Raw genomic sequence first — 13993 nt, forward strand, 5'->3', positions numbered from 1 at the left:
GTTTATTAAAATTCGGACAGGACGTTAAAATGTGGCGTACCGTCAGCAATTGCCCACATGGGCAGAACGGCGCCAGTGCAGCCATCAGCGAGTTGCTGCAGGATTTGTCAGGAGACAATACACCACGAGTAAGTGCCACTTTAATTTCCAGCTGGTTTCTTCGAGCGTCCTGTGCAACCCTGGAAAGAACTTTCGGTACAGCAGTTTTGAGCCAGGTAAGTCCGTTTCGTTGTAATTTTCGAGGCAGACGACTACATAGTCCTTTGTGGGTACAATACTGGCCGCTACGGCACTGTCAATGGTAATTCATGTTCCAGCTATTGTAGGTTGGCACTAGGATCATTAGTACTGACAAGACAGTGGAATTAGAAGCGAAATATAAATTTAAATTCCTTAACTTTTGCTGCATGTATCTACATTTAACCGTGTTCAGTAGTAATGTCTTTTTGCCGCTGAAGAATAAGTTTTTTTTTTAACAGTGTTAGTTCCTTTGAGGAAGTTATGTGCTTGATCAGGTCCAGAGGAACAGTGGTTGAGTTTCACTGCTCACTTAGCACTACGACGACTGTGTTGCTGTGTGTATCTGCCCTTACCTACGTTCTCATAAGCCACTAACTGCTAAAACTTAGTGCCAAGCTGTCAATGAGGTGCTTCATTTCCGTGTTAACATTTTAAGCTCACTGCAAAAATTTTTAGAACTACAAATTAAGAAAATTTATTCTGTCAACTGTAACCAAAAACACTGATTTAACAAGGAGTTTGACCAACGTTTGACGACACTTCCTGGCAGGAGAGCTTCTGTAAAGTTTGGAAGGTAGGAGACGAGGTACTGGCAGAAGTAAAGCTGTGAGGACGGGGTGTGAGTCGTGCTTGGGTAGCTCAGTTGGTAGAGCACTTGCCTGCGAAAGGCAAAGGTCCCGAGTTCGAGTCTTGGTCCGGCACAGAGATTTAACCTACCAGGAAGTTTCATATCAGCGCACACTCCGCTGCAGTGAGAAAATCTCATTCTGACAACGTTGGATGTTCTCCAATGGTATAAATAATAAAGTCGAAATTTGTCATTTTATTACATCACTGCCTAAAACAACAAAATCTGTAGTACATAATATTTTTGTGTAGTGCATAACAAGTTATTTTGTACTCTGGCAAATGCTATCGAATAAATGTTGTTAAGATGCTCATATGATGTTAAAGGAATAAAATGTGTCATTTAAGAATGGCTGTTCATTAAGGCTCAATTCCCTTGTCCTGATCACCCTTTCATTACGACATGTCTGAAGCTATAGCAGTAGAGTCTGCCATTGTCACACTGTTCAGGAAGAACACTTTCAGCTGCTACAGAGTGTATCCAAGCGATTAAGTTGAATATTTCTGAAATGTGATAGAAGGCACTTTCGAAGAAATGCGATTGACACTGTCTGCTGCCAAACAAGATTCGGGGAGTGAAGTAGTGATGCAATGTGGCAGATCAGAAGAACACAGAAGCGATGTTTTATGCTTTTATTTCAACTGGAGACATTCTCATGCAGGCTGGCAATGTTATCTGTGCGACTTGGGTGAATTCAGTCTGGAAGATTCACAGATACACAGTACATCTTTTTAGCAATTTAAAACAATCGACAGAAAGAAACGTTTTTGCAAATTCTTTGTTCCAGCAGAGTTCACCAATGAAACCGCAACTGGGTTTAAAAATTCAAAGTCATTCATTTTGGGCTACAGAATTGCTAGGGATTATCAGTTTTCTTCCTCATAGAAGGATAAATGGTACATGTTGGGAGGACGGCTAATCACTTGCAGGTGGAGAGGATGCACTCCAGGAGGCACTTGTCCTTTTTGCTGTCGTACGAAGTCTCGCCGCAAACTCTTCGTTCCCGGGCGTTTCGGACGTGCTGGCACCCACCTTCTGCTCTAAGTGTGCCTCCCCTGGCAGTGCAGAGCGGCACAACGCAGCCAGCGGCCTCTACTCCGTGTCTCGGTCCTCCGCCGCCATCGCCGCCGCCGTCGCCGCGTCGGCAGAGTAGCAGCGCACGACGTCGGCCACGGCGGCCGCGTTGTAGCGCAGCGCGCACGTCAGCGGCGTCAGGCCCTCCGCGTCCACCGCGTCCGCGCGGGCGCCGCGGCGCAGCAGCTCCAGCACGGCGGGGGCGCCGGCGCGCGTCGCGGCCACGTGCGCCGCGGTGCGCCCGAAGTGGTCGGCGCGCTGGCGGAAGCCGGCCAGGCGCACCAGCGCCGCCGCCGTCTGCTCGTCGTCGGCGAGCAGCGCCCACGTGAGCGCGTCGCGGCCCGCGGCGTCGGCCGCCCACGCGGGGCAGCCCGCCCCCAACAGCCGCGCCGCCGCCCCCGGCATCCCGGCGCGAGCCGCCCAGTGCAGCGGCGTCAGCCCCGCCGCGTCGGCGGCCGGCTCCAGGCAGCACGGCGCCTCCAGCAGCAGCGCCGCCGTGGACTCGTTGCGCGCCTCCAGCGCCCGCATCAGCGGCGTCATGCCTCTCTCGTCGCGGGGCCACCTGGGTGCAGACGCGGGCGATTAAGGGGACATTGTACGTGGAATTCGTTGAAACTTGACATTTTTCTCTTTTCTACTCCACAATGTACTTTGGACTTTCCTGAACATTTTGGTTGTGAGTGTGTGGGTTTTATTTTTATCAAGTTGCGCAATTGATTGATCCAACAAGTACCCTTTGGCTCCTGCAAGAAACAGTTTCCACCTCACACTACTACAGAAGTCAGACAGACACTCCTAATGTACCAACAAGAACTGATTGTAAAACATTCAGCAACAAATATCTTCTGGAGTCGTCTGCTGTAAGTGAAAGACACAAATGTTCTATATATTCTTACATAACTAGTGGGATACTTGGGTACAGGAGTATTGCTAGTTAGTGTAAGAAAAACATTAAACGAACGAAAAATAATTATTACAAAAAATTGAAAGAAATCAAGTTATACTTTTTCTTATAAAATAATAAATTTTCCAGGTTCTTTTCGGAACAGTAGATTGCATCTTATGGATAGGAATGCTATTAATTTACGAAGTATGTAAAGGTTCTTTTCTCTCTTTTCTTTAAGAATGTTATTAATTCGGCAGAATGGCTGAGAGCCCGGCCTACACAACTTTAATAACTCTTATAGGTACGGTCAAGGCTGTAGCGTGAGAAATGTAGTGGAGTGTACTGTTATGGACGACAGATGGGGCTCGCCTATGCTGTAGCGCACAATACCGTGAGCTGCAACGACTGCTGCCCGCGTCGCTCGCTGCTGACGAATAACTATCTTTTTCTATGTAGATTGACCTTCGCCAGTCAAACTCTCCCTACGCTTTGATGAAGTCAAGGACTCCTATCCGCCCCTAGGCTAACTATTGGCGTGGTACACCAGTCAGATAACTGGTCCACCTCTTTGCCACTCAATACTCGCTCGTAGGCGTTTAACTAGTACTCTGTCCGTGTTCACATTGTACAATAAGTGTGGCAGCCAACACAGTTAACAACACTTAACCGCGGGCGACTCAATGTAGTGTCACTCCGAATCGCTAAAGACAGAGGTGCTCTCCCAGTCAAGTACTGAGTAGAGACTGTTGCTGGCTCTCTGCGTACACATACGAGCACACTCACTCTCGTTACGTGTTCCTGCTCCAAGAGTGACAATGGAACGGCCCCTTTTTCTGGAAAAAGTTGCAAGGGTATACCATTCGCTGTCTTCCCTCACTCCTCTGGCTATTTGAATCAGAAATATTCTGCCAATAAGCGTTGCTCTTTTAAATGGGAGAATGACGTTTCGTTTAAGTCTACCAATGCAGAAATATGTATCATCTCCATTAGGCGTATACTGTCCTGTGAACTGCATAACTACACAGTCTGTCCATTAAAAAATGGATCTTCTGGATGCTCCCACACAATGTCGCGAAATTTGCTTTTAAGTCTAACACGGGGGTCGTTATACCTTTGCTCTGGCAAAAGCTGTCCTCTTGCAATTTACTTATTAGATTTGCATATGGCTTTCATGGATTCATGCAAAATTGACTACCTGATCGAGTTTGGTTTAGAATGAAGCGTCTTGATGTGCAGAATACGATTGTGAGGACGCAATATGTAAGAAATGAAGGTCACAAGACCACGCAACCTTACGTGGTATATAATGCATTAAAATCAGACAATTGTGAGACTTTCAAATAATATTTTGAATTTTGACCTATGTCAAATTTCGTGGCTATGCATATACTGCCACAGTTGAGCAGTCATATCTTGGGAACTACACAGCCTAGAAGGCTGTGAATTGCTTTGTTTTGTGCCTACTGCTACGTCTCAGAAGTTGGCATTATGAATAAACCTGAGAACCAAGCTGGGTAACGATACTGTGATGGCAAGCCAATAAAATGTGCTGGAAGACTAACGGCCAAAGTAATTGATGAATTGCAGCAATATTATGGGAAGGCCATTAGATATAAGTGACAATTTAGAGAAGAAGAAAGGAACTGTGTGGAGCACTTTGTTTCATCGAATATTCACCGATCAAAGGCCATGTCATGCTTTGTGTCCACCTCCAAACACCTGGTGTAAATATAGGCAAGCTGAATATTGTAGCACCCTACATGAAATTACACAAACATTCTCTTCCTTTCCCAGTAATGGAGGCAATCAAAGAAAGTAGTGTTTACATGGAAAGACCCAGAATGTGAACGACTCCTTCAATAATGTTGTGTGGTGCTGTGAAAATGTATTTGTTGTCCTTATGACTAGTTAGGCGTGTCTGATGCTGTAATAACTTTTAATCGTGGGAACTTTGAGAGACTTAGGGTTCTGGAGAAGATAAGGGTAACATCTGCACAGAACACAGTTGAAGGACTGCAGGAACTGGATGAGCTTCGTGTACTTGAAGGAGAGTTACCTGCTCAGCAATTGACAAAAGAAGCAGGAAAGAAAAGGAGGAGGCAAGCACTGGGCTGTTCTGACACTGAAGAAGAAACTATGGGCCAGGGCAACACTAGTGCATAAAAGACGCAGAAATGTAAGTCTGTATAAGAATTTGAAATAAAGTTTTAAACCTCAATATCTCTGAACTACATGTTTTGCAATAAACGACACGTTTTCTAAAAAAGTACTGATGGTTAGAGACATGAAATTTTCACACCATGCCAAGTGTGAGATCAACACATACGGAAGTAGAATAATTAAAATATCCTGAGTTTTGTTTTTAGGTAAATTTACAAAATTGTCAAAATTGGGTGTTTGAAAAAAGATAACATGTCCCACAACACAATGTTAGTAATAATTCTAGTTCCGTGTATCTAGAAACGTGCATTCAACAATTATGAAAAATTTTAAGTTGGTGTCTTAAAATGTTTACAAGATAATAGGTCACAAAATTCGATAATTTAACATTGGCGGCATAGGTCATACAATGCCCCATTAACTGCACTTGGCAACAGTTGCTCTATCAAAATACAGGGATTAGACAAAAATGTCTACACCGCAAAAAATGCACGCTTGTATATAAATGCAGATGCTCGTGAAGACTGCACGTTTCCTGTTACTTGACCACAAACAGCACGTCTGCTACGTCGTCAGTACATTGAAAATGCCAGTCAGGGTCGGAACAGTGTTCTGACTGGTTGTCGGTTGGTACTTTAGCGCGTAAAACTGCTAAGTTCAGTACTAAATGAAAACCTGATAAGAAAAAGGCAAAAACCCAATCAAGCAACTTTAGAAGAGGAGCAGCTAAGGACAAAACATCCTTAGGGAAAATTTCTCAGAACACCATTGAGATGGCGGAGGTACGCACGGGGAAGGTTGGGGGGGGGGGGGAGGTGGGCGGGCGGAGAGGACATCAGATTTGCTTCGCCATGACGCTGCAGCCAATAAAACTTGAGACGCGATCGACAGAACGGACGTCATCCACTAAAACATCTGACAAAGGAGATGGCAAATATAGATGTAAACTCGAACAGTTAAAGAATAGGCACTGTATCATAGTGGTCACCATCAAGAGCTGAGAGCAGTAGGCATGGAGTGGGTCAGCGTCGCCGATTAATATATGGCGGTGACTAAAACGACATTGCACTACACGCACCTGGGCCGAGAGGACGTCAATCACACTACTGGGAGAGGTTTAATGTCCAGGAGTGTTTCCCTGGAGGTAAGACCATTACGCACTCCAAAGTGATACTACATGCTGACAGCGACACGAAGGTCATCTGAGGGAATAGAATGACTGGCAGGCCGAGGAAGGAGAGCTTCAGCCATTGTAGCAGTATCAGCAGCCTCGTTCCCTAGCATGCCGATATGACCGAGAGTGCACAGTAACATCACATTGGCTTCCCCCCAGCAAGTAAGTGGGGGCATTCTTTGATCCATTGTACTACATGCAGACAATACAGTGCGCAAAGGCTCTGAAGAGCGCAGAGAATCTGAGCAGGTAATTTAGAAGCCTGTGTTGCTGGATGTACTGGGTGGCCTGACAAACTGTGTGGAGTTCCATGATCAAATTCGAGCACCGGTCAAGAAACAGACATCAGAAACGATCAAGTACAAAGGCACACCCGAAACTACGGTTGGTCTTGGAACCATCGGTGCAGACGAAAACAGTCTCCAAGATGTGTGTGGAAGGTGATAAACACTGCCATACACCAGACAAGGAGTAGTATCCTTAGGAAGCGTATGGAGTCTGAAATGAACACACCTCGGCACGAAGCGAGGGTTGTGAGGACCTTGCACCTATGGGGGAACGTGGCAGCGTGGGTAAAGCAAAGGTATCTAAGCAGCAAATGAAGGCGAACTCTGGGAGGCAACAGAAGACAGGCACAGGCACAGCCTGTACTCACTGTCTATGGAATAAAAAAAAAAAAAAAAAAAAAAAAAAAAAAAAAAAAAAAAAAAAAAAAAATGGAGCATGCAATGGAAGCCCAGGCACAGAAGATGACCCACCTAACGACTGAGCAGAATATTCCGCCATTAGGACAACGTTAAGTCAGCAGCTTCAGCCTAAAAATTCAACAGAACTATTATAAAAGGTACCTGTGGCTAAATGTATGCTGCAATGGTGGATGCTGTTGAGACAACTTAAGATAGATGGATATGTGGATGAATATACGAGGGCTATCAACAAAGTACATTACGTTTTCGTTTGTGTCCGTTAGGGGCGGGGCTAGCGCGGCCATCTTGGTGTCATGGCATTCCGCCGCTCAGTCGGCATCCTGCCGTGCAAGTGAGAGATTCGTGCTGTACTCCATTGAGTTACTGTGACAGTTTGAAATGTCAGCGTTAATTGAAAATGCCGCGAAGTGTGAAGTGCGTGCTGTAACAAGGTTTCTGACTGCAAAAAACTGTACACCGATAGAAATCTATCGGCAGCTTTGTGAAGTGTACGGGGACAAAATAATCACTGAAGGTGGAGTGCGTCAATGGGTCATAAAATTTAAAAATGGCCGAACTAACGTTCACGACGAAGAGCGATGCCGCGGTCCGTGAAAACCGTAATTTCACAATAACGGAACACAAAATGAGTTTTCCACAAATTTCACGAAGTTTGTTGCACGAAATCATTACCGAAAAGCTTGGCTACCACAAGTTTTGTGCAAGATGGATACCAAAAATCTCTACAGAGATTCACAAAAATCAGCGAATGGCTGCAGCGTTAACGTTGTTGGACGCTTACGAGAAAGATGGTGACTCATTACTCGATCGCACCGTTACTGGTGACGAAACATGGGTTAAGTATGTGAACTGCGAGACGAAATTGCAGTCAATGCAGTGGGGGCACACAAATTCCCCAAAAACCCAAGAAATGCATGCAGATAATGTCGGCAAGGAAGGTGATGGCGACTGTTTTGTGGATTTCCTGGAAAGAGGCACTACAATAAACTCTCAAAGGTATTACCAAACTCTGCACAACCTCAGAACAGCAATACAAAACAAGCGCAGGGGAAAGTTGGGCTCAAAGATCTTGCTGATTCACGACAACACATGGGCCCACACGGTAAATGCCACTCGTGAAGTTCTCGAATCTTAAGTGGGAGTTGTTTCCTCATCCGCCATACAGTCCCGACCAGGCACCGAGCGACTTCCACTTATTCCCAGCAATGAAGAAGTGGTTGGCTATGCAGCGTTTTGATGACGACGCACAGCTTCAAGAAGAGGTAACCACATGGTTGAAGGCGCAGGCAGGCCGAATTTTACGACGAAGGAATTTCCAAGCTCGTCCATCGCTACGATAAGTGCCTTAATTTAAATGGCAACTATGTAGAAAAGTAGTATTTAAGTGTGGCTTTCATCTGTATATAATAAAAAAAATTTCCAATACTTTATTTTTAATTCCAAAACGTAATGTACTTTGTGGATAGCCCTCATACAATACCTCCATAATCCAGTTTTGAACAAGGTGATGAGATGAACTGCAGAGCAATGCCTACAGAACCCACACTGGGCGTTAGTGAGGAGACAGACCCTAGCCACCACACCAGCCGTCATCATCTTACATTTCATCACCTTGCAGACGCTACTGATGAGGGAAACTAGGAGGTAGCTGGAATGAAGACGTTTGTCCTTGCCGGACTTAGATAAGGAAACGAGAACAGCCTTACGCCAGCAACTGGAATGTGTGCCATCCGTTCAAATGAGATATGTATGGAGGAGAAAATGTAGGCCCTCAGGAGGTAGGTGATGCAACATCAGAATGTTGAAGGTGTCCAGTCCTGGAGCAGATGACTGGGATGATGAGAGTGCATGTTTAACCTCCCTCAAAGTAAAAGCACTATTTCAACATTAATTCTGGGACGAGATCGTTATAGTCCTTGCCTCTGTCGGCCATGTCACAGAGAGGAAGGCAGGATGGTAGTGGTTAGTGGTTTGAACTCTAAATGCCTGCAAAATATTGGCCAAAGGTATTTTATATACGAAGAGGGTCTACAATGGCATTCACTACTGTCAGACCAAGAATTCGGGAATGAACCACAGTCCCTGAAAGCCGACAGATTACCCGAAACGACAGAAGCGTAAAATTGTTAAAAGAGGTTTGAAAAGAAAGACTTTTTTGCTATCCCTGAAAACGCGGTGACATTCACGTAGCAATTTATAACAAACAGTTCGTCAGCATGGGATGGCATTTTAAAAATGCGGAGAGCTCGTCTCCATGTGCAGATTGTGGCATGAAACATTCCATGGCAGTAGGGGTAACACTAAGGTATTCCACTTGGTAAAGAGTGCAGCAGAGATAGTGTTCATCGATAGAGGGCAATGAGGAGTAGAACCGCCAGTCAGCTTTGGAATGCTGCCAGGTGGTTGGATGTACAGATGGGATAGGCGTTAGATACAGGGGAAATGGTCACTGGAATGTTCGTTGGAGACAACACATGACTCTAGACAATGAGCAGGCTGATCGGAGCAGATGGAAATGTCTAAGTGGGAAAAAGAAATGGGTGGAATTGGAAATAAATGTGGGTGTGCCCACATTGAAACATTAGATTGAGCTGGTTGACATCTACTAGGAGAGAGCCTCTCTACCAGGGGGAGGGGGGGTGGAGAGGCCCAAAGGAGATGGTGGGCATTGAAGTCGCCAAGATGCAAAAAGGGAGGATGTTTAGCAATAAGCTGCAAAATGTCTGCCCTGGTGACAAACATTGCAAAGAGAATGTGAAACCATGAAAGGAAAGACAGCAACAGCTTGAATCTGGGTGTGCAAGGAAATGGTGTGACTGTAGATGTGTCTAATGAGCAATGCGATTCCCCATGAACTGGAGTCCCCACACAGTGGAAAATTAAAACGGAAGTGTGGGAGATGAAAGTGACCACGAAGGCATAATTTTGTTCCCCAGAGGCAGAAAACAACTGGACAGTACGATCACAAGAGGAGCTGTTACTCAACCCTATTTGATGCCATAAATTGGAGAATAACCGTATCCACTTATAGACTGGAGACTGGTCAAATAAGAAGGCAGTCACTGCAGTGACTGCTGAGTGCCAGAATTCGAACGTGCAAAACGACGAGTTTCAGAGGCTGGAGGCTCCTGGTCAATGGACTGGTGGTTGGCAGTACATCACAGTGAAAGAGGTTGGTCAGAATAGGGTATTGCGTGTTGATGCGACTTATGAATGCTGAGAAGATCATTTGCCAGTGACTGCTTAGAACCTTGGCGTTTGTCAGGTGCAGACCCAGGCATTGGCTAGCTAGATGTGCACAGTCATCGTGGGATTTTGGATTTCTGTGCTTCGGTTTGCGAGCATGCCATTTCACTGGCGCAGGCGAAGTTTTGTTAGTGCAGTGTGCTCTCGTTGCAGGTGAAGAAGGTGTGACCTTTGAGCTGGACAATTTCAAAACTATGGCACTAAATGTGAAGTCAAGTATGCACAACCATGTCCTTCATAGGTCGGGGTGTAACGAGGATTCCACTAATTGCTGGAGGTGGTGTACAAGGCTTCCAGCTAGCCAAACTTTTCTGAGCAATGTGAGGAGGAAACTTTTCCTTCACGCAAATCTCCAACAGCTCTCTCACTGAGGTAGATTGGACAATCACTGGAGGAAGCAGCGTAAAAGAGCAAATGGTGAAAAAATTATAATTGTGTTTATGGCTAATTTTAGCGCCGAGGATTTAAGGTTAACTAAGGGGCTGTTCGCTGACATGGATATCCTGGAGGGGGACCAATTGGACACTCCCTAATGAGCGTACCTGCCGCAGGTTATGCTTTTGGCTGCATTTTCGAAAGATTTACTACTGTGGTTGTAGCACTGACATTTATGGCAACACCTAGGATTTGGGATCTATGTTCTGAAAGTAGTAACTTCGTAGTCAGCCTTAATTTTTGGTAGAAGTACCTCACAAATTTAAGAAATAGGTTGCAGGTTGACCCTAATCCTTTATCAACCCTTTTCTCGAGACTGAACTGCAGTCAGTCACTATCTGGTCAGTGAGATGGGCTGTTATTTCAGCCTGTCATTCCATCAAACAGCCCAATGTATATGACACCGTAGAAGGAATTTAGAGTTTTGTGTGCGCCTCTACTTTTACAAGACAGCTGTGGAGACTTCTTGTGTTCCGGCATAATGACAAGCGGCGGCACGACGAAGAACGGACGAGCAAATAAGGCTTTGAAATGTCAGCTAATAGTACACTGACTAGAACGACAGCAAGACAGGAGCGGCCTCTACACGAAGCTAATATACGTGCGGCGCCGCCAAGCTGCGGCCGGAGTAGACGGCGAGACAATAAGGAAAAGACGCTACAGCAGTGAACTGTTTTGCTTGTATTTAAATTTTATGTACCGAAGGACATTGATTATTTGCTTGTCGCCGTTTGCCTGTGACATCTTCGTGAATACGCGAAGTTATGTATTACCAATTTAACTTACTGTAATAAACTCCATCAATACTATTTGCTCGTATTGTCTAGCGATCCGAGAAAGCAGCTTCCTAGGAACCCTATATTAGCCAAGTGGGAAGGATACTACATGTTCCATTAAGCAGTTTGAAAAACAAGGCCCCATTATGCAACCAGGACTTCATTGGACCGGCAATGGCGTCTACACCCTTCTAATTAACAAATGGATTAACTGTCATGAAACTGTGACTATCTTCTGTGTGTGACACCACGAGGTATTGGGGACAGCCAGGAGAGACGTCGATTCTTTCATGTCAACCTGTTTACGTTTTTGAGATTAATCATCATGCAGAAATCCCCACGACTGCCAGCTTCTCTGATGGCGCGCACCTTTCTGCTTGGGCCCCCTCTCAGGGCGGTGGGGGTCAGGCTCACCTGCCTTAGGTGACTGTCCACACCCTAGGACACAACTCCCGGACTCCAGACAGAGGGACCAATCGACATAGAGGAAGGTACCATCTCCCTGGGCCTGGCCTTTACCAGGGGTCATGTACAAATCCTAACTGTCGACCTGGGGCTGGGGATTAAGCATTACTCAGTCACCTTTTACACGTCAAACGTGTGGGCTGGTCTTTAGGAACGCACAGGGAGGAAGATGAAAGGAAAGAGATACCTCTAACGCGAAAATGAAGTGTAAGAAAAATATAGGGAAAGAAAGATGGGTGGACAGGACGGATCCACACAGTTTTACCAAGAACTGTTTCCCAAAGAAGCCATACAACTCAATCCCCAAGGGATGGGAAAATAGGAGGATAGACATGCAGCACAGAAAGGGAAGTAACGCTGCAAAATCTGGGGCCAATGGTAGCCAAGCATGTACTCACCAAAGAGTGGTAAACCCCTGATGAGGAGATAAGGGGGGGGGGGGCAGAGGGCACGTTAGGGAGCTGCTTGGCGTACGATGTTAACAGATGGTCAGTGTTTATGAGCTTGAAATCAGGTTGGGAAGCTGCAGAAAAAGCTTTGGAAGACATAGGAATGAAAATAGAAACCGACTCCATGTGCCTAGGAGGATATGGGGAAGAAAGTATAGACTGATAGACAAAACTTTTATAGCTTTCACTATATAGGGTGAAGAGCATCTAGTGACAGCAATTCGTTTTTGGCAATATTCCATGAAGGGTTTTTTTTTTTTTGTGGTTTTAGGGCGCACAACTTCAGTGGTCATTAGCGCCCTGACTACTCTAAGAATGCACCGCGAGGCACAAGTTGACCACAACAACTAAAAGGGAAAACACGATAAAAGACAGACTGACAGGCATAGGATTAAAAAACAGCATCATCAAATGTCCTTAGCGAGGTTTGTCAAATTGATAAAACGAAGAACACGAGCAGCTGCTCGTGGGTCATCCGCTAAAATGGCATCGAAAGTATCTGGCAGGTTAAGATCGAGGCGCAGTGTGTTAAGATCTGGACAGGACATTAAAATGTGTCGAACCGTCAGCAAGTGCCCACATGGGCAGAACGGCGCCGGCGCAGCCGTCAGCAGATGGCGATGGCTGAACCGGCAGTGTCCAATTCTTAACCGGGCTAAAACGACCTCCTCCCGCCGAGAAGGGCGTGAGGAGGACGCCCAAGCCACGGGAAGAGGTTTTAAGGCCCGAAGCTTGTTGTCGGTAAGTGCAGCCCAATCGGCATGCCACAGAGATAAGATGCGCCGACAAATCACCCTGCTAAAATCGGACGAAGGGACGCAACAAGAAGCTGTCCGAGGCTGGAGGACTGCAGCCTTGGCCGCGGCATCTGCAGCTTCGTTCCCAGGGATACCGACATGGCCAGGAACCCACATAAAGCTAACTGGAGAACTGACGTCCACCAGCTGCTGAAGAGAGCGTTGGATCCGGTGTAGGAAAGGGTGAACCGGGTACGGATTACTGAGGCTCTGGATGGCGCTCAGGGAATCTGAGCAGATGACATAAGCAGAATGTCGGTGGCGGCAGATGTAAAGAACAGCCTGGTAGAGGGCAAAGAGCTCAGCTGTGAAGACCGAACAATGGCCATGGAGCCGGTATTTGAAACTTTGTGCCTCGACAATAAAGGAACACCCGACCCCTTCATTGGTCTTAGAGCCATCTGTATAAATGAAAGTCATGTCGATGAACTTCGAACGAAGTTCCAAAAAACGGGAGTGGTAAACCGAACCGGGGGTGACCTCTTTTGGGAGCGAGCTGAGGTCAAGGTGAACGCGGACCTGAGCCTGGAGCCAAGGTGGCGTGCGGCTCTCGCCCACTCGAAAGGTTGCAGGAAGTGAAAAATTAAGGCGTTGAAGGAGGCAACGGAAGCGAACTCCAGGGGGTAGCAGGGCAGAGACATACAACCTGTATTGACGGTCAAGAGTGTCGTCAAAAAAGGAACGATAAGACGGATGGTCGGGCATTGACAGTAGCCGACAGGCATACCGACAAAGCAGTATATCGCGCCGGTAGGTGAGTGGCAATTAGCCAGCGTCAGCATGAAGACTCTCTACGGGACTGGTATAAAATGCTCCGATCGCAAGTCGTAAACCCCGATGTTGTATGGAGTTGAGGCGGCGTAAGATGGATGGCCGTGCAGAGGAGTATACGAAGCTCCCATAATCCAGCTTGGAGCGGACGATCGACCGATATAGACGAAGTAGGACGGTTCGAT

The 13993-nt window shown here is 46.3% G+C and overlaps 1 protein-coding gene across 1 annotated transcript in view; it reads right to left on the reverse strand.

Annotated features, from left to right (window-relative positions):
• Nucleotides 1–1960: 1960 nt before the first annotated feature.
• LOC124796159 (serine/threonine-protein phosphatase 6 regulatory ankyrin repeat subunit C-like) overlaps nt 1961–13993 on the reverse strand; it is a 121665-nt gene continuing 109632 nt past the window's right edge. Inside the window, exon 5 of the mRNA XM_047260250.1 lies at nt 1961–2504. Coding sequence (XP_047116206.1) covers nt 1961–2504 — 544 coding nt within the window. The remainder of the gene's footprint in view (nt 2505–13993) is intronic.

The sequence above is a fragment of the Schistocerca piceifrons genome, chromosome 4, assembly GCF_021461385.2.
Source record: "Schistocerca piceifrons isolate TAMUIC-IGC-003096 chromosome 4, iqSchPice1.1, whole genome shotgun sequence".
NCBI lineage: Eukaryota > Metazoa > Arthropoda > Insecta > Orthoptera > Acrididae > Schistocerca > Schistocerca piceifrons.